At 42.9% G+C, this 27,108-nt stretch overlaps 1 protein-coding gene across 1 annotated transcript in view; it reads right to left on the bottom strand.

Moving 5' to 3' along the window:
• The window catches only part of C5H10orf67 (chromosome 5 C10orf67 homolog), a 185,246-nt gene that overhangs the window by 140,621 nt on the left and 17,517 nt on the right, over positions 1-27,108 (bottom strand). The window contains exons 3-4 of the mRNA XM_071215493.1: positions 21,899-22,042; positions 20,647-20,721 (exon numbers count right to left, since the gene is read on the bottom strand). Of these exons, the coding sequence (XP_071071594.1) occupies positions 20,647-20,721; positions 21,899-22,042 (219 nt within the window). The remainder of the gene's footprint in view (positions 1-20,646; positions 20,722-21,898; positions 22,043-27,108) is intronic.

The following is a 27,108-nucleotide window of genomic DNA, read 5'->3' as shown; positions in this document are numbered from 1 at the left end:
AGAGGGGACATCATGTGACAATTCCAGGGAAGTGACTAACTGCTCGTGTGCAGAGGGGGACAGGTGACTGCAAGTAGTTCAGGATTGCCAGAGGGTAAGATTTTAGCCAAGACCTGGGAAGAGAGAAAACTGGGAGATGGGAGGCTCTTCTGGGGATCTCACTACAGTTGTGGGGGGAGATGCTGAAAGGGTTTAAACAGGGGATGGATGTGATTGGACTTGTGGCTTGGAAGACAGCTCAGATGACGGGATGGACTTAATGGGGACTGGGTGGGATAAGAAGGCAACGGCCACAGCCCAGCAAGGAGGATCATCACCACCTGAACCAGTGGCAGGACGGAGAGATGGATTTAGGAGGAGAAAATCTGGCAAGGTTTGGTGGCCCATTGAATATGGGGAGTGCATTAGTTAGCTACTGCTGTGTAACAACCTTCCCACAAACTTAGTGGCTTGAAGCAGCACACATCTGTTGACTCACAGCTTCTGCAGGTCAGGCATCCAGGCACAGCGGAGCTGGGTTCTCTGCTTAGCGTTTTACGAACCTGCAGCCAAGGTGTCAGTTGGGGAAAGGGTTTCATCTGGGGCGTGGCTGGTGAAGGATCTGCTTCTAAGCTCACTTGGGTTGCTGGAGGAGCTCCCTTCTCTGTGGCTGTAGGAGGCTTCGGGTTCCTGCTGGCTGTTGGCCGGAGGCCAGCCTCAGCACGTAAAGGCCATCGTTAGAACACTCCTCCAACCAGCAGAGGCGAGACTCTAGCAAAATGGGCGTTGCCCAGCATAATACGTGATCATCGCATCCCGTCGCCCTGGCTGCAGTCTACTGGTTAGAAGCCTGCCACAGGCCCTGCTGACTCCCAGGCCAATGGGAGGGGGATGGCTTCTGGGTGCAAGCTCCAGGAGGGGTGACACCTTCAGAGTCTGTCCAGGGCCAGGAGGGAGTCCTACAGAGACAGGACACATGGCAAAGCCACCATGGACACCGGAAACTCCGGAGGAAGGACAGATTTTAGGGAGAAGGTGCTCAGGACCATTTGGCTTATGGTTGGGGATAACTTGTTTTGTAGCTGTTTTCGTTCATGAACTTTAGTTTGTTTTTTGCACCTTCATCTAGCCAGTTCTTTTTCTCACCCATTTTTTTCAGTATAAAACCCCACTCAGATCAGTAGCAGTGCTCTGCAGAGTGAGTTCATCACAATCCAACTCGACATGCCCCGTCCTGGCAGAAGTCAGAGCCCAGAAAATGAAATACCCTCCCAGGACCAAAATGTTGATATATTACTGCATAATTCTGCTATTTAGACATTTCCCCCTAAACTCTGAACTCTGAGTGAATCACTTAACGCCCAGAGAATATTTGCTGTATTAAGTCTTTGAATGGAAGGGCTGCCATTGGAAATGGCCTTCTATAACTCTGTAATCCTCAGGAGAAGGAAGAAAATGACAATCAACGAAGCAAGGTTCTGCTGCAAGAATAATTATTTTTCCAATTCAAAGACTTTTTAAACAAATGCATTGTGAAACTGACAGCCTTGAAACTGATTCAGGTAATTTTGCTTCATCTGTTCTTGGAGGAAGTAAAGAGGAGGACAAACCAGAAAGGATTTCCTGGAAACAAACACTACAGCCTGATTCCAATCAAAAGGAGGCAGACCCCGCAATAGGAACAGAATGCTCAAATAGGTCTCCTCAAAGTTATCAAAAAAGAGCTGTGATTATTTGATGCAGATGTCATAGGAAAATAGTTGAAGCTAGCTTATGACTAAAACCACTTCCCCTAATTAAAACAGAGTCGGAAAGTTGGAAAGAAAACTTTGCACAAAAATTTCTCTGACTTAATGATGACACATTTGGCACTGATTGATTTTTAAGATGACACTTTTTAAAAAGTTCAAATAACTATCAATTTCTTATGATCATATTTCTTCTGTTTTATGGACTAAAGTTTGCTCTTTACTAATACTAGAACTTGGTGTTGAATGTTCCTGTTCTTATGAATTCGTTTTTATTTTTTTTATATGTGTTCATGAATTTTGTTTGAAATGCATCATATATTTAGTTTCATTATTTTAACCAATTTCTACAAATCTTAGATGCTTTAAAATAAAAACACTATAACTGATCACCATATTTCTGTTTTATAGATGGTGGAGGGGTGGCCTCGGGCTCTCCCTGCTGCTCCCTGGCGACCTCAAGTAGACTAAGGAGAACGCAAGCAGGATAAGGAGTGTGGGCTTTACTTTGTGCCCCCAGGCTTTGCACTTGCAGGACTTCGAAGTCACAAAGGAGACCTCGTGGTGGTTTGGGTGGCACATTTGGTTCTGACACACCAGGAACCATTCGAACGGTGAGCAGGAGGCTGAGGAGTGGCAGATCCTCTTCTCATGAGGAAGGGCTGTGTGTTTAGACAAGCACAGAGGAGACCTGGTCACTGGCTCCTTCAACACCTGAGAGACACGTTCACCAGAGGGGCCCGTCCCACCCACCTTGCCTTCTGAATGCCAGGTAGCGCTGCACCCAGAAGGAAGCCAGCGAGACAAAAATTTAGGCAAAATAATGTGCATTTTTCTGTAATCCACCAAATATATCTCTGGTCTTTTTTTATGTCACTACAAATATAAAGATTATAATGATGTATGTGGAGCTCTTTGCACAGTGCTGGAGCCACCGCTGATACTCAGTAGAAGATAATGGCCATGCTTATCATTAATTATCTGCCAGGAGAAAAGGATGACACTTGCCTAAGCATTGCAGCTCCTGTTCCTATGTCCCCGTCACCAAGGCCAGCTAAGGCCAAAGACCTAGAGGCACAGGCTTGTGCTGGAGTCAAGCCTTTATATCCCTGCAAAACCCTGAAGGCGAAGCTTATCCAGGGCGCTCTCTATACTTTCTCTGCATTCTTTTCCCAATTTAAACTTCTCTCCACCCCTTCTCCAAAATCCCATGAACAGATAGTTCCCTTTGGGTGCTTGGGTCATTCCAGAGTTTTCTTGTAGGAAAAGAGAAAACCAAGGTAAATTAACCTTCCCTAAAAGAAGGCAATAACTCCATGGTGTAAGGAAGCTGGTGATGCCTTGATTTAAGAGATGACTGTCTGTCTTATCTTTTAAGCTCTCTGGTGGGGTGTGTTTAATACTTTGGAACGGTGGGACACAGTCTCCTTCCTTGCCAGGTTATCCATACAGCCCTGCAAGGACACACCGTGTTCATTCTGCAAATAAAAATGGGACTCCCAAGGCAGAGAACAGGAAAAAACCCCACTGCATGGGACACAGTCCTCAGCACCCACTGAAGATGGAGAACACAACAGAGCCACTGAGTCCTAAAGTCTCTCTAAAAGGCCTAGAAGACGGTCAGTTAAAAAACCCATCACAGCTGACCCTTGTTGAGTGAGATTCCTGAGAATGCCTGATTGGGGCATTTTCAAGGCCTCAGAACTGTGCAGCAGCAGCTACAAGTCCACAGCTCAAGCCTCATTGAGGAGAAGGCTGAGCTGAGCCGCTTTCTCTGGAAGCCTTTGGCCACCAACACACCCTGGAGCCAGTGTAGACCTGAGGAAGCCGCTTCGGGGAGCTGAAGAACAGGAGAGTGCTGCGGGCATTGTCCTGGAGGGGCTGGGCTCCGAGAGCGGAGAGGCCAAAAGGAAACTCATGAATTGTCAGCCCCACAACATGGCACAGCATGGCGCGCGGCCCAGGTCTGAATCCCTGGCTCAGATTCAGGGGAAACTGGAAGATTTCTCTCTGTCAACAGCGGTCTCCCCGGACTGTTTGCTGAAGATTGCCATCTGCTGGCCAGTTGGGGAAGTGAAGGAAGACAAGACTCAACTGATCTGGTCTGCACCTTACTACTGGCTCCCTGGCCCTGTTTTTTGATAGCTTAAACAGGGCGATTTTAAAGTTTTAGAAAAAAAATAAACCAAAAATCAAGGAAGAGTTGTGAAAGAAAAGCACTAGGCAAGGGAGAAACTGACCAACTGAGTAAAATCGCCAACACAGATGCCTAAATAACAACAAAAATTTACAAGCCATACTAGGAAACAGACATGGCTCAGCCAAAGGAACAAACCAAGAGTCCAGGTGAGACACGGGATTTAAGACAACTATCAATGATGTTCACACAAATCTCCTAAATCAATCAAGGAGTTGAAGGAAAATATGGCTAAGGAGATAAAGGATATTAAGAAGACACAGGGTGACCATAAAGAACAATTTGAAAGCCTGCAAAGAAAGGTAACAAGGCTTATGGTAATGCAAAACACAATGAATGAGATTAAAAATGCAGTGGTGGCATACAATAGCAGATATGAATTAAGGACAGAATAAGTGAATTGGAAAGCATCTGAACTTCAAAAGATGAAAGAACAGAAAGAGAAAAGAATGGAAAAAATTGAACATGGTCTCAGGGAATTGAATGACCATGTGCAGTGCACAAACTTACGTGTTTCAGGTGTCCCAGAGGAGGAGAGAATGGAAAAGGAGCAGAAAGAATATTTGAAGAAATAATGAAACAAAATTTCCCAATCCTTACAAAAGACATAAATTTCAATATTCAAGAAGGACAAGGTACACAAAACAGAATAAATTGGATATTACTACTCAGAGACACTTAATATTCAGAATGACAAATATCACAGATAAAGAAAGGCTTCTGAGAGCAGCAGGGGGAAAGCAATGTATCACGTGCAAGGGAATGAGAGAAAGACAAAGTGCCAATGCCTCATCAGAAACCATGGCAGCAGAAGGCAGTGGTATGATATATTTAAGGCACTGGAAGAGAAAAAAACAGCAGTCAAGAATTCTTTATCTGACAAAGCTGACCTTTAGAAATAAAGGTGAGTACAAAATCTTCACAGACAAACAAAAGCTGAGTGTGTCACCAAGAGACCAGATTGACAAGAGATACTAAATGGTGTCCTGCAGCCTGAAAGGAAAAGAAAAGGGCAAGAGGCTTGGAGAAGAGCATAGAAGTGAAGATTACAAGTAAGGGTAACTAAGAGATGACAATGGAAAGCCAAGGGATAAAATGGACAAAGTAAGCAATTCCTTTACAGTAATAACATTGACTGTTAATAGAGTGAACTCGCCAATCAAAAGACATAGACGGAGAGAACGGATAAAAAATATACACATGAGCCACCTATTTGTTGTCTGTAACTGACTCACCTGAGATGCAAGGACAAAAATTCACTGAAAGGTTGGAAAAAGATATTCCACAAAAATAGTAACCGAAAAAGAACTGAAATAGCAACACTTACATCAGACAAATTATTTTAAATTTATAACTGTTAGAAAAGATGAAGAATGTCACTATATATTAATAAAAGGGACAATTCACAGGAAGAAATAACTATAATAAATATTTATGCACCTAACCTAGGTGCCCCAAAATACATGAGGCACACTCTGTAAAAACTGAAGGGAGCAATAGAGATATCTACAATAGCAGCTGGAGATTTCAATATTCCATTCTCATCATTGGATAGAACATCTGGACAAAGGATAAATACAGAAACAGAGAGCTTGAATAATTTAATAAATGAACTAGACCTAACAGACATTTATAGCACATCACACCCCAAAACAGCAGGATATACATTCTTCTCAAGTATTCAAAGATCCTTCTCCAGGACTGATCATACGTTGGATCATAAGTGAGATCTCAAAAAATTTAAAAAGATTGAAATTATACAAGGCACTTTTATCACAACAAAATAAAGCTGGAAATAAATAAAAGACAGAAAAAGGGAAAATTCACAAATATATGGAGATGAAAGAACACACACTCCTAAATAATCAGAGGGCCAAATAAGAAATTGCGAGAGAAATCAGGAAATATCTTGAGATGAATCAAACAAGAATACAATAGACCACAACTGATGGGATAGAGTGAAGGCAGTGCTGAGAGGGAAATTTATAGTCTCAATGCTTACATTAAAAAAGAAAAAAAGAGCTAAAATCAAAGACCTAACTGCACACTTGGAGGAACTAGAAAAACAACATAAACTATTCCCAAAGCAAGCAGAAGGGATGAAATAACAAAGATTAGAGCAGAAATAAATGAAATAGAGAACAACAATAACAACAACAAATGAGAGAATCAAGAAATCTAAATGTTCGCTCTTTGAGAAGATCAATAAAATTGACAAACCCTTAGCTAGACTAAAAAAGAAAAAAATGGTAAAAGATGCAAACTTTAAAAACAAGAAATGAGAAGGGGGATATTATCACTGACCCAGCAGAATAAGAGAGATCATAAAAGGATACTGAGCAACGATATGTGAACAAACTAGACAACACCAATGAGAAGGACAAATTCCTAGAAACACATTGTAGCAGTTTGATATGGTTATGAATTCCAAAAATACATATTGGATTATGTTTGTAATCTGATCTATACCTTGGCATGATTGAGCTATGATTGGGACTTTGATTGGGCCATGTCATTAGGGCATTAAGTCCCCAACCCTTGGTGGGTGGGGACTCACAGATAAAAGGCAGAGTTGGAGGGTTTTTTGATGTTGGAGTTTTGATGTTGCAGTTTAATGCTAAAACCTTAAGTTGGAGCCGCAGGAAGTAAGTTCACAGATGAAACAGGAAACAGGATCCTGGAAGAGAGGAACCCAGGAAGCCTGAACCCTTGCAGATGTTGGCAGCCATCTTGCTCCAACACGTGAAAATAGAACTTAGTGAGGAAAGTAACTTATGCTTATGGCCTGGTATCTGTAAGCTCCTACCCCAAATAAATATCCTTCATAAAAAACAACCCATTTCTGGTATTTTGCATCAGCACCCCTTTTGGCTGACTAATACACACGTGTACAACCCACACTGACCCTAGAAGAAACAGAGGACCTCAACAAATCAATATCAAGAAATCGAAACAGTCATCAAAAAACCTCAAAATGAATCAAAGACCTATATATAAAAGCTAGAGCCATAAAACCCTTAGAACAGGGGTTCTTAACCTTTTTTGTTCCACTGGCCCCTTTGCCAGTCAGGTGAAAACCATGAATGTAGCAGCAGATAGTTTTATGACACTCAACATCGGCATGTCTTTAAATTAAATTTTAGGATTATTCAAAATTATGTTTTACAACTTTCCCATAATTTCAATATCTGATAACCTAACATGATTCAACATCTGTTCAGTCATTTTCAGCAACATTTAGAAGTTCGAGTTTCCCACAGCATCATAAAACCATCTCCACCATCTTTACTAGCCTTTTTGCAGGCAGTTATCCACTGCTCTCAGAACATGCTGTATCAAAATAAAAATCGCACTAAGTCCACACTCTACTGTGTATTATTTAATAAATATATCATACCCACAACATGTCCCCACAAGAATTTAACATTTTTAAAATTTAAAATGTCTTAAAAGAAATTGTAGGGAAACATCTTCACGATCTTGTGGTAGATGGTGGTTTCTTAAACCTTACACCCAAGGTGTGAGCAATGAAAGAAAAAAATAAGTAAATGGGATCTCCTCAAACTTAAATACTTGTTTGCTTCCAATGACTTTGTCAAGAAGGTGAACAGGCAGCCTACTCAATAGGAGAAAATATTTGGAAACCACATCTCTGATAAGGGTTTGATTTCCATATTATGTAAAGAAACCACACAACTCAACAACAGCAAACAAGAAGCCCAATTATGAAACATGTAAAAGACTTAAACAGATATTTCTGCAAAGAGGAGATACAAATGGCCAAAAAGCAAATGAAAAGATGTTCAACATCACTAGCTATTAGGGAAATGCAGATCAGAACTACAATGGGGAAAACAGACTTGGCCCAGTGGTTAGGGCGTCCGTCTACCACATGGGAGGTCCGAGGTTCAAACCCCGGGCCTCCTTGACCCGTGTGGAGCTGGCCATGCGCAGTGCTGATGCGCGCAAGGAGTGCCGTGCCATGCAGGGGTGTCCCCCGCGTAGGGGAGCCCCACGCGCAAGGAGTGCGCCTGTGAGGAGAGCCGCCCAGCGCGAAGGAGGGAGCAGCCTGCCCAGGAATGGCGCCGCCCACACTTCCCGTGCCACTGACGACAACAGAAGCGGACAAAGAAACAAGACGCAGCAAATAGACACAGAGAACAGACAACCAGGGGAGGGGGGGGAAATTAAATAAATAAATAAATCTTTTTTTTAAAAAAAAAGAAAACTACAATGGGATATTATTGCATCCCTTACAGAATGGCCAATATTTAAAATAAAAAAAAAAAGAAAACTACAAGTGCTGGAGAGGATGTGGAGAAGTAGGAAAATTCCTTCATTACCGGTCAGAATGTAAAATGGTGCAGCCTCTGTGGAAGACAGTTTGGCAGTTCCTCAGGAAGCTAAATAGAGAACTGCCTTATTATCTGGCAGTCCTGCTACTAGGACTGTATTCAGAAGAACCGAAGGCAAGCATGCCAAAAGATATTGGCACACCAGTGTTCATAGCAGCATTATTCACAATTATCAAAAGAAAGAAACAACCCAGGTGTCTGTCAACAGATGAATGGATACACAAAACGTGGTATATCATTCACTGGAATGCTTTTCAGCTGTAAGAAGAAATGAATGGGGAAGCATATGACAATATGGAGGAATCTTTAAGATAGTTTGTTGAGTAAAATTAGCCAGACACAAAAGGACATATATATTATGGTCTCACTGATATGAACTGAATACAATGAGTAAACTTAAAGAGTTAAATCATGTGTATAGGTTAGTAGGAGACAGAATGTGGGTTGAAATGAATCAAATGAACCAACTAAGAACTATTAAAATTCAATCCGATAATTCCAGATTTGGAAGTCAGTTAATAAAGTGGTAGGATACAGAATTTATAAAAATCAGTGGTTTCATATCAAAAACACTAGGCTAAGGGGAACGGATGTAGCTTGAGTGGTTGAGCACCTACTTCCTATACATGAGGTCCTGGGTTCTATCCCAAGTACCTCCTAAAAACAAACAACAAAAAACCAACTTTCATTGGGGAGCAGATGTAGTTCAGTGGTTGAGCACCTGCTTCCCATGTATGAGGTCCTTGGTTCAATCCCTAGTAGCTCCTAAAAAAAAAAAAAACCAAAAACAAGCAAACAAAAATCCAAAAAACCACTAGGCTAAGTAAAGAACCAGTCACAAAGGACAAAACGTTGCCTGATCCCATTTATATGAAAAGTCCAGAATAGGCAAATCTGTAGGGACAGAAAATAGATGAGTGGTTGCAAGGGCCTGGAATGGGGGAGGGGTGGGGAAAGGCAGAAGGAAGGAGTAACAGCTAAGAAGGACACAAAGTTGCTTTTTGGTGTGGTGAAATGCTCTAAAATGAGATTACAGTTGTTAAGGTGGATTGTGCAAAGACATGTTCAAGGCTCATGAGCGCAACCGTAGTTGGCAGTCGGGTCTTTGAAGATGGGAGGAGTTACTGAGGCCAGACTAGACTAGGGCGTCCTTGGAAGGGAGACGGGGTCCTTAGGAGAAGGGGACATTTGGGAATAGACAGACGAGAGGAGGCTGTGTGAAGATGGAGGCGGCGCATCCACCAGCCAGGGGCGCCCAGGACGGCTGGAGCCCCCAGAAGCCAGGGAGGGGCAAGGAGGGAGCCTCCCCAGAGGTTTTCCAGGGAACCCCGCCCTGCAGACACCTAGATTTTGGACTTCTGCCCTCCAGAGCTGTGGGGGAGACTCATGACATGTAAATTATATCTCAACAAAACTGTTAAAAAAAAATCAATGGTTTCTACAAATACTAAATGTGACCAAAAAGATTTCACTTTCTAAAGAAATAAAAAACAACACCTAGAAGCAAGTTGATTATATTAAGAAAGGTATATAATGCACACAAGTAAAATGACAAAGCTTTATGAAGATATAAAATGAAACAAGTAAATCAAGAAACAATGTTCTTGAGTACGAAGACTGAATTCTATAAAGTTTTTTCTCAAAATTCACGAATGCTTTTTTCAATCAGTTCATTTTGATAAAAATTCGAAGGGAGGCTTTTTGGGGTAGAAGTAAGCAAACTTATATTCAAGTTTATCTGGAAGAATAAAAAAGCAAAGGAAAATTAGAGAAAAAGAACTAATGAAAAACAACCCAAACTTACTAGATAATAAAACATGCTTAATGCTAAAAATATTTACTACAAAAAGTGACATAGAACCTCAACCAAACATAAATATCTTGAAATTAACACTGTTGGTATAAGATGAGAGAAGGATTGCAAATCAATGGAAAAGGAAACAAATATTGAATGTTGGAACCACTGGGTAGTGATTTGAAACCTAGTGAAGGTCTCCTTGACTTTCACATCTCCAGCCTTTCTAAGAATTTTATTAAATCTTTACCTGGTTGAAATGCCTAGCTTCTCTTTTCTTGTCTGAATCCTGACAGATATCCATTTCCAAAATTAAAAAAATAGCTAAATCAGGCATACTTAAAATTTTTGCTTTATCTGCAAGAAGGGTACTGTAATATCACATGTGGTATTGCTTTAAAGATTAAATAGAGGGAAACGGATGAGGCTCAAGCAATTGGGCTCCCATCTACCATATAGGAGGTCCAGGGTTCGATGCCCAGGGCCTCCTGGTGAAGGCAAGCTGGCCCATGTGGTGAGCTGGCCCACACAGAGTGCTGGCCTGCATGGAGTGCTGGCCTGCGCAGAATCCTGCCCTGTGCAGGAGTGCTGGCCCATGTGGAGAGCTGGTGCAGCAAGATGACACAACAAAGAGAGACACAGAGGAGAGACAATAAGAGTCACAGCAGATCAGGGAGCTGAGGTTGTGCAAGAGAGTGATCACCTCTCTCCCACTCTGGAAGGTCCCAGGATCGGTTCCCGGAGTCACCTAATGAAAATACAAGCAGAAACAGAAGAACACACAGTGAATGGACACAGAGAGCAGACAATGGAGGGAGGGGGGAGAAGTAAAACCTTTTACTTTTTTTAAAAAAAAAGGTTAAATTGAAAACTAATTAAGATATGAAATGAAATGAAATAAAAGGGGGTACGGGTGTAATTCAGTAGTCGAGCACCTGCTTTGCGAGTATGAGTTCCCGGGTTCAATCCCCAGTACCTCTTTACAAAATAGATAGATAAATAAAAGCTCCACAGGTGTTCCTTTAATGAGTCTCCAGAGGGCAGCAGAGAGTCACTTACTCTCGCTCTCCCTAACTAGGCGTGTCTTGAGTTGGGTTTGTTTTTTTCCCCAAGGCTCCCTCCTCCCGTCTTTCTGAAGACAGAGCTTTAAGAAATTGGTTGGCGGGGATCAGGAACGCTGCCTGAGATCATGGCTCAAAGTAATGCCAAGGAGCCAAGGCGAAGATTCAAATAATGATTTTTGTACCATTAAAACAATTACTTCATCAGATAAGCCCACTAACCAGAAACACAAATGAAAGATTTAATCCTTTCAAGGATTTCTGCTACTAGAAATATAAAAATCATATAGAAAAAATGGCATCAATATATTTAGCTGTATTTTTTGAGCACTTAATATGCACTAAAAGTATACTTGTGTCCCAGAAAAAGATTTATAAAATCATGTTCCAAGAAAATCACAGAACTCTGACTTACCCTCCCACTGTAAACCATGAAAATCCTTAATAAAATAAAAAATCCTTTATAAAATAAAAATGTGGACCATTGACCATGAGGTGCAGCAGAGCTCAGAGATGTGTTCACCAAGTGCAATGAGTGTCCCATGATGATGGAGGAGGTTGTGGTTATGGGAGGAGTGGGATGAAGGGGGTGGGGGGTATATGGAGACCTCATATTTTTTGAATGTAACATTAAAAAAATAAATAAAAAGAAATTTTAAAAATAAAATAAAATAAATAAGGCATCTATACATTGACAAGAATGTAAGGAACAACAAGGCCAAAAGTTAAGGAATGCAGGAATCCAGAGAAGAGCTGACGCGGTCCTCGCTTGGAGGGATGTGAATCTGGGTGTCTTTACAGGGCACAGGGGAGAGTGGCCCAGGCCTCCCCAGAGCGGTGACTCTAAGAAGTCCTGGTGCAGGAATGGAGTAGAAATAGCCACCCTGACCCCTGCGGCCCTCCTCGCCCCACTGCAGAAGAAATTGTCTCCTGTCTGGAACTGTGGTTCTAAGTACAGGGAAGGAAAGAAAAACATCTCTTCTTAGAGTTTATAGCCACAGAGTTTTGCAGCTCAGATCCCCACCGCCTGGGTGTCCGAAATACTGCAAGCTGAGACCAACCCAGGAACCTGCAGAGGAAACACAAACCTTCCTAGAGACCTGCTTCTACTCCAGGCCTCAAAGAATTCCCACAGGTAAGGCGTGGATGTAGCACACGTGGGTGAGCGCCTGCTTCCCGTGTGTGAGGTCCTGGGATCGATCCCTGGAACCTCCTGAAAACAAAACAAACAGATGAAAAACCAACTCTCAGCAGATGTAGCTCAGTGGTTGAGCACCTGCCACCCATGTACGAGGTCCTAGGTTCAATTCCCAGGACCTACTTAAAAAAAAAAAGTGACTTCACAATAAAAAATCATGACGCCTAAGAGCAAATGACACACGTGTGAGATGGTGAACACTTACCAGACTTGTAAAGATGGAAGATATGGAACTTGTGAAATATAGTAGAAATCAAGTATATTTAAAGATGTTTATAGAAATAACAGCACTGAAATTATGAAAAAATAACAAAACGCATTAAAACAATCAGGCAAAAAGTGTCAAATAGACATAAAAAAATGTAATGTGATATTTGGAAATTCAACAAAAATGGGTAAAATAGTAACAACAATATGTAGCAGGGTTAAAATATGATCATGTTGGGCTTATACAAGGAAGGCAAAGTTGGTTTAACATTACAAATTAATGAAATTCACCACACTAATAGATTAAGGGGAAAATCATGAGATGTCTCTTTAGATGCATAAAACTACATTTATGACATTAAAAATCCATTCATGATTTTTAAAAAGTCTCAGGAAAAGAAAGAGCCTGATAACTACCTACAAAAAAGTTATAGCAAACATTATATGTAATATTGAATCCTGCTTTTTATTTCCTTTAAGATCAGGTGCGATGTAAGACTTTTTGCTATCACCCCTTTACTAAACATTGTACTGAATATACCACCAGGGCAATGAAGCAAAAATAAGTGAACAGATAAGCACATATATGGTGTAAGGGGTAAAACTAAAATAACAAAAATGAAATTCTTAATGACTGATATAACTGCTTACATAGAAAGCCCCAGAGTATCTATAAATTATTAAAATAAATACAAAAGTTTAGCAAGATTGTTGATTACAAAATCAATATATACAAATCTACTGCATTTCTATACATCAGGAATGAACAGCCAGGGAAAGTAATTTTTAAAAAGGTATTAAATGCTTATTCATGAATTGTAACAAAGATACCACACTAATACAAGGTGCAAATAATAAGTGGTATATGGAAAGTCTGTATTTTATGCATGATTTTTTTGTAAACCTACAACTTTTCTAATGATAAAAAGATATTATTTACCATATTACCAAAATGACAAAGTATCTAGGAATAAATCTAGTGAAATTACATAAAATCTTTATGGATATAATTATAAAATTTTATTAAAAGACATTATAGAAGTCCTAAGGAAATGGAGGACTATATCATGTTGATAAATTGGAAAACGCAATACAGGAAAAATAGCAATTTTCCCCCAAGATGGACTATAGCTTTAACAAAAATCTCCTAAGATTTCAGATGAGTTTATTTGTGCAACAGGGAAGATTTATTTTTAAATGTATATGGAAGAACAAAGAGCCAAGAATATTCAAGCTATTCCCGAAGAAGAGCAAAATGAGGCAACTTACCTAAAATTATTTAAGGTCATGTAGTATTCTCCACAAGACTAGATAATCTAATTAATGGAACAGAACAAAATGCCCCAAATCTTGCCTAAATACATACATGGAAACAGAATCAAAGATAGACTCTTGTCAATTAATTATCTTGTGATCTCTGGGCATTGTTACATGGGGGACAAAAAAAAGAATGCCTCACACTAACATTGAAAGTCAATTCCAGTGAATTCAAGACAAATGTGAAAGGCAATACTATAAGGTTTTTAGAAAACATCAAGATATAATAGGGTTTTTAAAAAAAAAATAAAACCCAAGCACAAAGTTGGAAACCCTGGGGAAAAGACTGATGTTTGACACATTAAAGTAAAAAAAATCTTTAGCTCATCAAAAAGCACAATAAAAAGAGTGAAAAGCAAAGAACTGAGAGAAGATATTTTAAACACCTAAAACAAATATAGTATCCATATTTTAAAACACTATTAATCAATAAGAAAACAAATACTGCAATAAAAAATGATCTTGAAGAGGCACATGACAGAATAGGAAAATTAAATGGTCAATATACAAATGAAAGGGTAGTTAATTTTAATAATCAGAGACTCACAAATCAATGCACAATAATACAATTTCATGCCATTAGATTAGTGAAAAGCAAAGTCTGACAATATCAAGTCTCAGTAAGAAACAGAGTAAGAGATATTCTGATGTGCTATTACAAGGAATATCTATTATTACAACAACTTTGGAAGACTATTGTCATTATCCATCTGAAAATACACACACCCTCCACTCAACAATTTCACTCCTAGGAATATACTTTGGAAGAACTCGTGCACATGTGCCTGTAAGACTGTTTAGGGCAAAGCTGTCTGTAACAGCAAAAAAAGTATTACAGTGACAATGTATAAGAGCATTCTGGAATATTCATGCAATGGAACACTATGAATCAGTGAAAACGAATGAACTGTGGGTACACAGAACAATTTGTATGACTGCGACATAATTTTAGAACAAAACCCAAGTCAATAAGAATATATGCACACAATACTCTATATCTATATAAATTCAAAATGCCAAATTTAATAATATTTTGTTTGGGAATATAAATTTAAGTGCAAACAGTAAAAGAGGGGGGTTTGATTGGAAGGGATAGGGAAGGACTTGGGGAGGGGTCTGTGGAAGACGTCAACGACAGTGAAATGTTCTTAAATTGAGCCGTTGTTAATGTTTGTTGTGTATGATACTTTACACCGGTTATGTTTTATCGGTATTCTTTTGTCCCTGTTCATAATGTAACAAAGGCAATTTAAAAATTATAAAATTATGGTACTCTCAGGGAATTTCAAGTTTATGGACATGAATTCTTTCTATGTAAGAAGTTAATCTACAAGTTAAGTAAGATTCAACAAACATGTCACAAAGCAGAGTTGAAGTATAAGAACATAGCATTTTCTAAAATGCAGGGTATTTTCTGATCTTCGCATCTCACCCTCCTGCCGACACCCACCTTTACATTCAGCTGGTGATGTGATGGAGGTTTAAGCTCCGGACTTCACTGCATCACCAGAGGCACCTGCTGTGCACAGCTGAACTCCCTCCTGCGCAGACAGGTCCAGCCCCCTGAAAGGCAGCCCCTTAGCGGATGCCACGGATCCCCCTGCCCCGGCCCTCGCAGTCTTTCCTGCACATTCTCTTCTCTTTCCTACACCATCAACTGATTCCTCAGTACTGGGTCTTCCCTATTAACATACAAGCTTTCTCCAGGGTCATCTTTTGAAAAGCGAAGTCCCTTGACCCTGCTCACCCTCCAGCGATTCCAGCCATCGTCCCATCCTCTTAACCCCCTTTCTCCACATCCTCAATCCACATTCCATCTTCCTGCCGCTCCAGCCGGACACCCAGCTCACCGTTCCGCTGACACGCTCTTCTCGGTTCACGAATGACACCCACGCTGCCAAAGCCATGGGTACCTTTGGACCTTCACGTTACTCCTCGGCAGCATTGATACAGTGGAACGTTCCATCTTTCTTGGTAGGTTCTCTTCTCTTGATCTCCGTGACACCACAGTCTCATGGTTTTCTTACTACCTTGCTGGTTTTCTTACTACCTCAGTACTAACCCTCTACTTTATAAAGACACTCTCATCTGCCATGAATCCACCCAGTCCATGGATTTAAATATTATCATGATGATGACTCTCAAATGAGTCAGCCAAAGAGGCGCTGATGCAAAATACCAGAAATCTGTTGGTTTTTATAAAGGGTATTTATTTGAGGTAGAAGTTTACAATTACCAGGCTGTAAAGCGTTAAGTTACTTCCCTCACCAAAGTTTATTGCCATGTGCTGGAGCAAGACGGCTGCCAACATCTGTGAGGGTTCAGGCTTCCTGGGCTCCTCTCTTCCCAGGGTTCATTTCATTCCGGACTCAGCAGCTCTGTTTTCCCCACAGCGTCAGCTCTAGACTATGACGCTCTCTAGGCTTTGCCTCACTCCACAAGGCCAGCTGTAGACTATCAGGCGGCCAGCTCTAGCTCTCCCTGGGGTTGATTCTCTCTGGGCTCAGCTGCTCTGCTTCTCTCTGTGCTTACTTCCCAGGCTCCACCTAAAATTCCAACCTCCCTTCTCTGCCGTAAGGTTTCTCTGTGACTCCCGCCCTCCTGTTAGGGCCTTCTGACGTGGCCCAATCAAAGCCTTAATCATTAGTTAATCAAGTAAAAGTAAAACCCCTGAATCCAATACACTCTAATATGCTCAGAGGAAAAGATCAGTTTACAAACATAATCCAATATTTCTTTTTGGAATTCAACAATAATATCAAACTGCTACAGTCTCTACACTCCAAAGTCACATTCAAGTAATTACCTGATAGCATCGGCATGAAGATGTCTAATGGGTTTTCGCTCACTCATTTCAACAAATAATACTGAATGTTTATTTCATGCCAAGCAATATTTTAGGTGCTGGGGTTTCTTGAGTAAACAGTGCAAACCCAGAGCTCTGCCTTTGTGGGGCTCAAACTTAACCCAAAAACCCTTGATTTTTATATCCTCTTCCAACCCCCAATCAATAAAGGAAACTATCCATCCAGCTGTTCAAACCAAAAAGCTAGGAGGTATCCATGGTTTCTCCCTTTCCCTCCTGCTCTACATTGAATCCACTGGCAAGTCTTACTGGCTCTACCTATAAATAACATCCCAAATCCACTCCCCTCCATCTCCATCTCCACTGCTTCATCCCAGCCAAGCCACACCATCTCTTACCTAGATTACTAAAAGAGCCTTCCATCCTTCTGTTTCCACTCTTGCCCTCCTATAATCTCTTTGCTCTCCTCAAAGAAACCATAGTCCTCTGTTAAAAAACACAAGTCATATTCCATGGCACACTCACAAAAAGAACTAAAATTAAAAAGAATGAGGAGGTGGAGCAACTGGAACTCTCCTACACGGCTGGAGGGAGTATAATTTTGCATAAATTTAGAAAACAGACTGTAGCTGCCAAAACGGAAAACAGGCATATTCTTTGACCCAGCAATTGCATCCCAGCATGTATCTAACAGAAATGTATCCATATCTGTCTGTGCATTGAAAGACAAGTATGAGAATATACAAGAATTTTCTGTGTCATAAAGTTTGCTCATTTTTTTACTGTGTGATTCAGCCTTACTTTAATGGAGTTCTGAATACTTTAGGGATATTAATGAACCGTCTGTGTATTGCACTGCAAGTATTTACCCAATTTCTTCATTGTCCTTGAACTATTTTTAGTTCCTTTTGTTGTACGAAAGTTTTTCGTTTTATGCCTATTTTTATCTTCCTTGACGGCCTTCCTGAAATGACTCAGGCTATCAAAGTCCTTCCCCATTTATTTCCTCGTTTATTCTTTCCACACATGCTTACTATCTAGCATGTGCTATGTGCCAGGCACCGTCAAGGTGCAAGATAAGACCGCTGCTTTTGTGGACCGTGAACTCCACTGGGGGAGAGAGAGCACATAAATGAGTAAGCAAGGAACTTTCAGAGAGGGTCCCTGCGCTGAAGACAACAATGTGGGGTGATGGGAGGGGGCTACCTGGAGCGGAACCTCTCTACCTGAAGGTCTGGGGTGGCAGAAGCAGAGGGTCCCCAGGAGGAAGGGGGTGGGGCCAGGCTGCCCGGGGCCTGGAGACCTCCTGAAGAGGCTGGACTCCGCTCCGGCTCACGGAAAGCCACCGGGGTTCCTGAGAAGGAGGGCTCAAGGGTAACATGAAGTTCTCAAGCAAACGTTTCTACCACAGAAAAGTTCAACAGACACTAAAGTAGAGAAGATTTCATAGCTTGCTGCGCACTTATCCACCTGCTTTAGGTTAGGGGGGGTTCCAGGCATCATGTGGCGGGTTCCTATACTCTCCAGGGTGCGTCTGTAACAGTTGGGGACCTTTTCCAACACCGTCACAGTATCAGCTTCACGCCTAACAAAATGAACCAATAATTCCTTAATGCCATGTGATGCCCAGGTCATAAAAAAATCCCTCCCGTCTCGAAACATTTTTTTTTCAGTTGGTTTGTTCAAATCAGGATCCACACCAGCTCCGCGAGCTGCGTTTGGTTGACGTTTCCCTTTAATTCTCTTGTCGCCTAGAGCAGAACGTCTTTCCTTTGCTCCTTTGCTGGGTCTCTTCCTCCTCCTCCACCCACTCACCAACGTAAACTGCGCGTCTTCCCTCTCTCTCTTCCTTCTCTTCTGCCTTCCTTCAGTGAACACTTACTGAAGCCCTTCCGTGACCAAGCTCTGCGCTAGGCTCCAGGGGACTCTGGAGGAGAAAACCTCTGTGACCCTGACTTTGCAGGGGGGCCATCCCCGCATCCTTCGGCCCGCGCACTGCTAACACTTGCACAGGAGCCTCCGTCCTGAGGCGTAACAAGGCACGGCTCCTCCTGCTCGGACAGTTCAAGCACTGCCCGTTATCCACAGAAGGAACCTCAGAGCCTGGCCTGGCCTCGGAAGCTCCGCTCCAGGCTAGCCCTGGACCTTGGGCAAGTTACTCAAGGTCTCGGCGCCTCGTTTTCCTCCAATGTGAAATGGGAATCCCGCCGCCTCCTCATGCGGCTGGGCCAGGCAAGAGAGCCCTGGACTTCATCTCTGGGCACCCCATCTGGGATAAGCCGGACAACCCAGGCACCCCTGTCTCAGTGAAGAAATAAGGGGGCTCACCTTCTACCTAGCAAGACCACCGGGTTAGACCCCGAGGCCGTGCGTGGCTCCTGCTGGTGAGACAGCACCCTGAGCCACAGCTGGAACTGAGTGGGTTTGGGGCTCCAGTTCTTGCTGCTTGGCCAGGGAAGGATGGCGCTTTGTAAGGACCGAATAATGAGCTTAACCTGGCAAAGGCCAGACAGCAAGCCCTCTACGAATGAAGGGGGAAGGCTCAGGCTTCCCCTGGGTCTCCCGTCCCACAGTCACTGCCCCCACTTTCTGTGGTTGCAAGCCGGTGACTAAGGCCAGGCTAGACTCAAGGGGAAGAGAAGTAGACTCCCTCTCCTACAGGGCGAGGCAGGGTGACACTGCAGAAGAGGAGCTGGGGGGGACCCCGAGGCCATCAGCCAGCCCTGGGATGCCTTCGGCAGTGAGTAACCCAACAGCTGCTGACAAACCCTAAGGGGCTCCCATTTCACAGAACGAGAGGGCCGGGGGCAGGGCTGGTCCAGGGCTAAATTAACCGCCATCAGGGACTCCGGTGCTCTCTCTCTCTCCACTCTGCCACCCTCAGCACATCCAAGCCAGTCCTTGGTTTGAAGGTGGCTGGAGGCATAACACCACTGAGCCAAGAAAAAAGCTTGTCACTTAATGGGTGCAGGATTTCTACTAGCGGGGATGGAAAAGGTGGAGTGGTGAGTGGAGGTGCTGGTGGCACAATGTTTAAGTGTGATTAAGTTTACCCTTGGAAGTGGTTAAAATGGGAAGTTTTTAGTTATCTGTATGTGGCTATGTTTATACATTGAACATTTTTATTTTCTTAAGGAAGAAGGCAGTTTCCTCCCACGAGAGTCTTTTATTAGGGAGAACATGCTCCCGCGCGCGTCTTCCGGGTGCGGGACCCCGCGGCGCCGCAGCTGGGCAGGAGGCGGGCAAGGCAAGGGCCCGGCCCTCGAGCTTCTGCAGGGGAAAGCGCGGCTGCTACAATGAAAAAGGAGTGGGGAGGAGGTGGGGTGGCAGCGTGGCTGCTGGCGGGCAGCGAGCGGTGCCTGCCGCGGGACGGTCAGCGCTGTGGCGGGCACCGTGCCCGGGCCACGGGACGGGGCGTGTGCCAGCGGTCACCGAATTAGCTACCCACCTGCTAAGAGCTGAGCGAAGAGGTATGCGCCCGTGAGCGATCACTGTTAATACAAATTATTTCCTGACCAAGGGACATTGAAAGGAAAGGTGCACTGGCGTGGTAAGTACCAAAAGAGCACAAGGTCCTTACGAAGTCTAAAAAATAAACTGTTGACAGAGATGAATCGCCCCCTTACTTGGGAGGGCGCAGCAGCGTGTCTGGCAGGCAGAGCTGTCCCCATCCCTAGAAGAGTCCCCGCAGCGTGGGTCGGAGCCCCTTCCCTGGGGCTGACCGCCGGCCTGGGGAAGGGTCTCGGGAGACCCTGTGACCTTCTTCCACCCCAGCACGCCGAGTCAAGGGGCCTTGGATGGCAGCCTGGAGTTTTCTCCACTAAGTGTTATTTTGGTAAGTTTAACGGGAGCCCCCAGAGGGCATGTGACTCTGAGGAGACAGCCCTGAAAAGCTAAAAGCACAGACTGGAGTCCCTTGGACCCCCACTGGGTGCATCCACTGGGAGCAAAGCTGGCCTGGGCAGGACAGCAGCAAAACCCACCTTATACATTCCTTTGGTGACTGCTATGGCATCGGCTAGCTGCTGATTGAAGGATTTTCTCATGTTATCCTCATTCTGCAAGACAAAGACACATACAGTGAGTGCCACAGCGTGTCCAGGTACAACTCGCATGCACCAGGAAGGGGTTCATAGTGTACGACTGAATGTCATTGCCACCCCTGGAAAACTTCCACTTACCATTTCTCCTATACTGCGTCTACCCAACATGTCCAGTTTTACTTGTACTTAACCAAAATCAAGAAAGAAAGCATATGGATAAAATAAATACAGATAATCCGAACACTCTGGTTTATTTTAAACATCATTGAGATCTTTTTATCATCTTCCTAAAACTGCATTTAAAAGTAGTCATATCAGTTTGTTATTCATATCCTTTTTGTGTCCTTGTACTTTGGAATGGGATATGCTCATGAAAAGAGAAACCTTGGGTGGCTAACACATAAACTAGAGTCATTTTCTAGTTAATCAAATAATTTGATTATATCTAGTTAGGTTAATAATGAAGGTTCATTTCAAAAGTACTCTTGAATCTGATACGAATTCTGATTCGACACTGAGTGCAAATAACAAATAGAGATTAGAGTCAGACAGAATTGTATTTAAATATCATTGTGCCATTACCATCTGCCTGACCTTATGCAATTGTTTAACCTTGGAAAGCTCAGTTTCTTTATCTGTTGATTAGGGGTAATAGGATTTCCATTTTAGAATTGTTGAGGGGCATAAACAGTAAATCATTCAGAGGACAGACTTGTGTGGGGTGGTTAAAAAAGGAGTTTTTGTTTGTTTTATAGCAGAGAAATAACAGTGATACTTATTCTTCATGACTGATAGGCAATTTCTTGGAACCGTAGAATTTTCATGTCTTTGGTCCTAGCAGCCATTAAAGCACAAACAAGATTCTATAAAATTGTGTTTATGAGGAAGAACTCAACAGTCAGCCTGTCTGGGCTGGAGCTTAAGCTTGGCCAGTTTTTAAATGTGCCTCAGTTTCTTCATTTGTAGAATGGGGTGATGACTACACCTATTCCATAAGGTTACTGTGAGGGTCAAAGAGTCCTTGTATAAAGTAATCCCGGGCACAAGGTAGAACTATGCACGTTAGCTGTAATGAGACACACGGTATGCACATTGACTTGTTCTCATAAATTACTCAAATGGAAACTGCACTCCATGTGCCTTTCAGTTCAAGATCTGTCCATATGCACTCGCAGTGGGGAGACCCCTCTACCTGTTGGTAATGCTTCTCAATTGCCAGGATTCTGTCATGCAGAACAGTGAAGAGTTTGAAGGACTCCTCCTTCAGCCGGTCCTCAAATGTCAATTGAAGCAAATCTTTGATGTACCCAAAATCCACCTTAAGGGACTTGATCATCTGAAAATGGGAATACATGCATTATTTTAGGAGGCAAGGGCCCTTTGTGTAAAGAGTCTAGCACATTCCCTGTTTCCGGGCACACAGCTGAGATACTTGGTCAGGGGTCTCTCCTGCCTTTTAGGAATTCTCAAATGTTTTGGGCCACTAATTCCATCCCGAGGTGGTCTGACTTTCAAAAGGGCACCCAACCTGCTAAACTAGTTTGTGCTGATGGAGTAAGGAGATGAGATTCTAGAATAAAATAACTTTTGTCATATCTCCAGGGTGTAATTTTCAAGAACTGGATTTCAAATCAGAAAAGACAGGCAACACTTGTTGAGAATATTCTGGCCAGGCACTTAAGTATGTAAGTGTGCTGAATAAGAACCATGCATGATATAATAATAATAATAATAATAATAATAATAATAATAATACTGTATTTTTGTCCTCCACCATCATCTAAAATGTAATAGCTAGGTAGTCTTCCCCTACGCTGAACAGAAACTTGGGAAAATTCCATAACTTTTCTGCTCATTCCTGGAACGGAAAGTCCTGCCATTAATCAAAACACCACTTCAAAATAACATTTAGAGTATGTTTACTATGAGTAAAGTGCTTCAGACTTCATTGAAAAGTGAAGACCAGCAGTTGGGAGTTGCCTGTCTTTTGAGAACTGTGACTTGTTCCTGTGCTCCCCACCCCCTTACCTCCTCTTGATGCCCTAGCTGCTGTGTCAGACTCTACCAGGGTCAAAGCAGAAGAGGTAAAGGAGCATGGCTGTGCCCCCTGGTGGGGTGACTCCACCCTGGTATGGCAGGGAGTGAGAGGGAGCCTGTCTTCCCTTGGTCACAGGCACAGCCTCTGCAGACTCCCATTGCCAGCACCCTCCTCCTGCAGATGAAGCTTGACCGAAGCAGGTACCTCTCTATTCTGGGTGATCACTCACTCTTCCTGCTTCCACCTCTTTGACACTGGAGTTTGCTTCTTTCTCTTCACAGCTATTGGGGGTTCTCTGTCCTTCTAGATTACTCTACTGGATAGAACCTGAAGATATCCCACTTAGTCTGTCTTATGGGCCACCCATGGCCCATGGGAAACAACCACATCTTGCCCACCCTGACATCTCTGGAAGTCCAGGCTGATACAAACAGGCACTCTGTCTAGTCACAGCCCACTTATCTTCCTTGAGCATGGAATCAAACACGAGTGCAAGAGCAGCAAGCAGTGCAGGTTCCACAGACACCTACCTCATGAGCTTTGAGGTGACAGGTAGCTAGCCCTTCTCCCATGGGGAACGTGGGAATAGTTCTTTCCAAAGAAACCTTTTCATGATTTTTTCTTCTCCACCTTCTGACCCCTTTTTGAAAAAGTATCCTTAAACCTGTGTGTTGGATGTGGGGGACATGTGGGACAGGGCACACCTGAGGCAGCTTCTAGGGAGAGTGTAGTGTGTTGTATCAGTGGGTGGAGACCCACGTAATGAGCGGGAAGGTGGTGGACTCCCAACCTGGGGAGTCCTGCTATGATCTCAGATAGAGAAGCAGGGGGTCTCTCGAGAGCATGGGCAGTGTTTATAGGGGAGGACAGGCCAGTATGTTGCCACAAGTAACTATGATCTTGTCGTTCTAGGAGTGAAGCTTGGTGGTTGCTGTGGGTCCCGAGGGGAGGAGGAGGGGGGAATGGATTAAATGGAATATGGGGCATTCGGGGGGCTATGGAATTGTTCTACATGCTGTTGCAATGATGGATACAGACCATGTTAAATTTCATCAAAGTCTATAAAAGCGCATGGTCCAAAATGTAAACCATAATGTAAATCATTGACCATGGTTAGTAGCAATGTTTCAATATTTGTACATCAATTGTAACTGATGTACCATATACATGTAAAATGTTATTAATAGGGTAAAGGGAAAGGGAGGAGGATGTTGGGTATATGGGAATCACCTATATTCTATACGTGACCTTTCTGTAACCTAAAGCTTCTTTGAAGACAAAATGAAAAAAATAAGACACGGAGGGAATACATGGAAGAAAATGTCACTATACATGCAATAGATCTTCCAGTGATGAAAGTCAAAGTCAAATTTTTAAAAATTTTATATTTTTTATTATTTCAATTTTTTTAAAACAATAGTATTTTATTCATTGAAAAAAACTATCTTTATTATAGGACTTTCCTATTTATTGTATTTGGTTATTTACTGCTTCAATTTTGAAGAAGTTTTGGATCCCAGAAGGGTTACAACTGCGGCAGGGGAGGATCATTGGTGTGGGGTGTCAGATGGGGAATGCATGGGAGGGGGTTCACTGGGGCAGACCTATAAGGAATATGAACGTGTTCAAGTGTTCATGGGGCATTGTCGCGGTGGGTGGAGATTCACACAACAACCCAAAGAATTCCCATCCTGAGGAGCTCTGCCACATTCTCTAATGGAAGAGCAAGAATCACCTGAGAACAGGGGCAGCAACAGTGAAGGAGAATGGACCATTGGCAGGCCCTTAACAGAGATGACTCTGCTCATGAGCCTTTACTTTTGACATTGATACTTAGCCTAGTATTACAGGGTACCTATAAGTTACCTCCTGAGGGCCTCCTTGTTGCCCAAATGTGGCCTCTCTCTCAGCCAAACTCAGCATATAAATGCATTACCTTCCCTCCAGTGTGGGACATGACTTCCAGGGATGAGCCTTCCTGGCACCGAGGGATTACTACCAAGCATCAACTAGCAATGCAACTGGAAAAAGACCTTGACCAAAATGGGGAAAGGGTAAAGACAAATGAGCTTACATGACTAAAAGACTCCAAAGTGAATCAAGTGTCATTCCAGAAGTTTCACTTACACACATCTCCGCAGGGTCTCACTGACTGCCATAGTAAATATTGTCTCAAATAGCAGGGCTCCTGAGGGCTCTGGAGCTATCCAGACACTATAGTCAGGGCAGACAGTTCAGGAGTTTGGTACCTGCCAGTGGGCCTTACTTTGGAATTTATGCTCCCGAGTGTGACAGAGTTGGACTCGGTTGTGGTTTCCCTACACATGGCTCTTCTGCCCCTTCTACTGGAACCTATGGTTAGTACTGGAGTGGATAGGTGTATGTCTAAGAGATTTAAATCTTTCAGCTTTCCACTTATCAGTTGGGCCCTGAATCACAACAGCATTGCAACACCTACTCTCTAGTTCATTGGACTCACCCAGGACAACTAACACGGAGATGATGATGGAAAATGACCATCCCAGGGAAACGGACTTTGGCCCAGTGGTTAGGGCATCCGTCTACCATATGGGAGGCCCGCGGTTCAAGCCCTGGGCCTCCTTGACCCGTGTGGAGCTGGCCATGCGCAGTGCTGATGCGCGCAAGGAGTGCCGTGCCCCACAGGGGTGTCCCCCGCGTAGGGGTGTCCCCCGCGTAGGGGAGCCCCACGTGCAAGGAGTGCACCCATAAGGAGAGCCGCCCAGCGCGAAGGAGGGAGCAGCCTGCCGAGGAATGGCGCCGCCCACACTTCCCATGCCGCTGACGACAACAGAAGCGGACAAAGAAACAAGACGCAGCAAAAAGACACAGAAAACAGACAACCGGGGGAGGGGAGGGGAATTAAATAAATAAAAAAATAAATCTTTACAAAAAAAAAAAAAAAAGAAAATGACCATCCCAAGGAATAGAGAGAGTCTGCAACTGCAAGCACAATAGTCCTATCCATCTGCCCTACAGGATCTAAGTCCCTTCTCAATTAGAGGCAGAGAAGGTATTACCATCCCGGAATCCTCAGGATTGGGGAATGAACGATGGACTAGAGTAGAATTATTGGTATTCTACTATACTTATTGTGATTCTAGCAATGAAAGAAAATTATATTATTGATGTGGAGGCAGTGGCCACTGGAGGTTCTGAGGGGAGGGAGAGGGAAAAATAGGTGTAATATGGGGGCATTTTTGGGACCTGGCAGTTGAATGACATTGCAATGACAGATACAGGCCATCATACATCTTGTTATAACTTGCAAACTTGTGTGGGAGAGAGTGTAAACTACAATGTAAACTATAATTCATGCTTAGTGGGAAAGCTCCAAAATGTGTAAATCATCAATTGTAACAAATGTACCACACTAATGAAGGATGTTGTTAATGTGGGAAAATGTGCAAGGTTTAGAGAACTTGGCATATGGGAATCCCTCATATTTTTTATGTAATTTAAGTATCTTTCTTTTAATTAAAAATACATTATTTTTAAAAGTATCCTTGATCTGATTCAAGGACAAAGAGTCATGGATCTGATGTGCAACCATTTCCCTTGAGAATTATGAAAATGGAATCTGATGCAGACTCACTTTGGGATTTGATAGCTGGTATACTGGATCCAGGGAAGAATTACATTTTAATGTCCTGATATTATCTAGAAGGTTTTAGTTTATATCTGGGGATATCAATACTAGTAACTAGTCCAACATTACTCAGGAGGTAAATGGATGGTCCAGAATTCAAACAGAATCATGATTGCCTCAGGAGCCCATACTCCTCTCTTTATACCAAGTGGTCAAATCATACAGGATACGATGTTAGAAAATCATGAAAAATATTCTGGAGCAAGTGGAGTGTTATGGAATTCCTTAAATCCCAGGATATAAGCAGAGAGGACTTCACCTTTACAAGAGACAACCTCTATGGATTGCTTATTCTAGCCAGGGAGGCTCAGGAAGTCTAGTATGACCAAATAAGCTCCTACTGGGCCCAACCTCCCCTAGATAGTAACTATTAACTCTAGAATACAAACAAAACCCATCTGGTGAAGACACTAGAGAAAAAATAAAAGCAAGTAGATTTCCAATTGTAGGCCACCTATGCAAGAGAATAGAATAGGGAACACCTCCCAACTCATTTTATGAGGGCAGTATAACCTTGGTATCAAGATTGAACAAAAATAATATAAGAGAATCTCCTTTTAAGGACTTCTGGGAAGAGGGAGGATTAGAGAGGCAGAAGGTTACTTTTCTCCCAGAAAAAAATAGTTAAAGGACAGGCAGAGCCTGGAAGGCTGCACTTGAGCTCAGGACACCAGGGGAAGGCCAGACACCACCCAGA

Source organism: Dasypus novemcinctus, chromosome 5 (genome assembly GCF_030445035.2).
Source record: "Dasypus novemcinctus isolate mDasNov1 chromosome 5, mDasNov1.1.hap2, whole genome shotgun sequence".
Classification (NCBI taxonomy): domain Eukaryota; kingdom Metazoa; phylum Chordata; class Mammalia; order Cingulata; family Dasypodidae; genus Dasypus; species Dasypus novemcinctus.
Note: the sequence above shows the minus strand (reverse complement) of the source record. Positions and strands in the feature narration are given on the sequence as shown.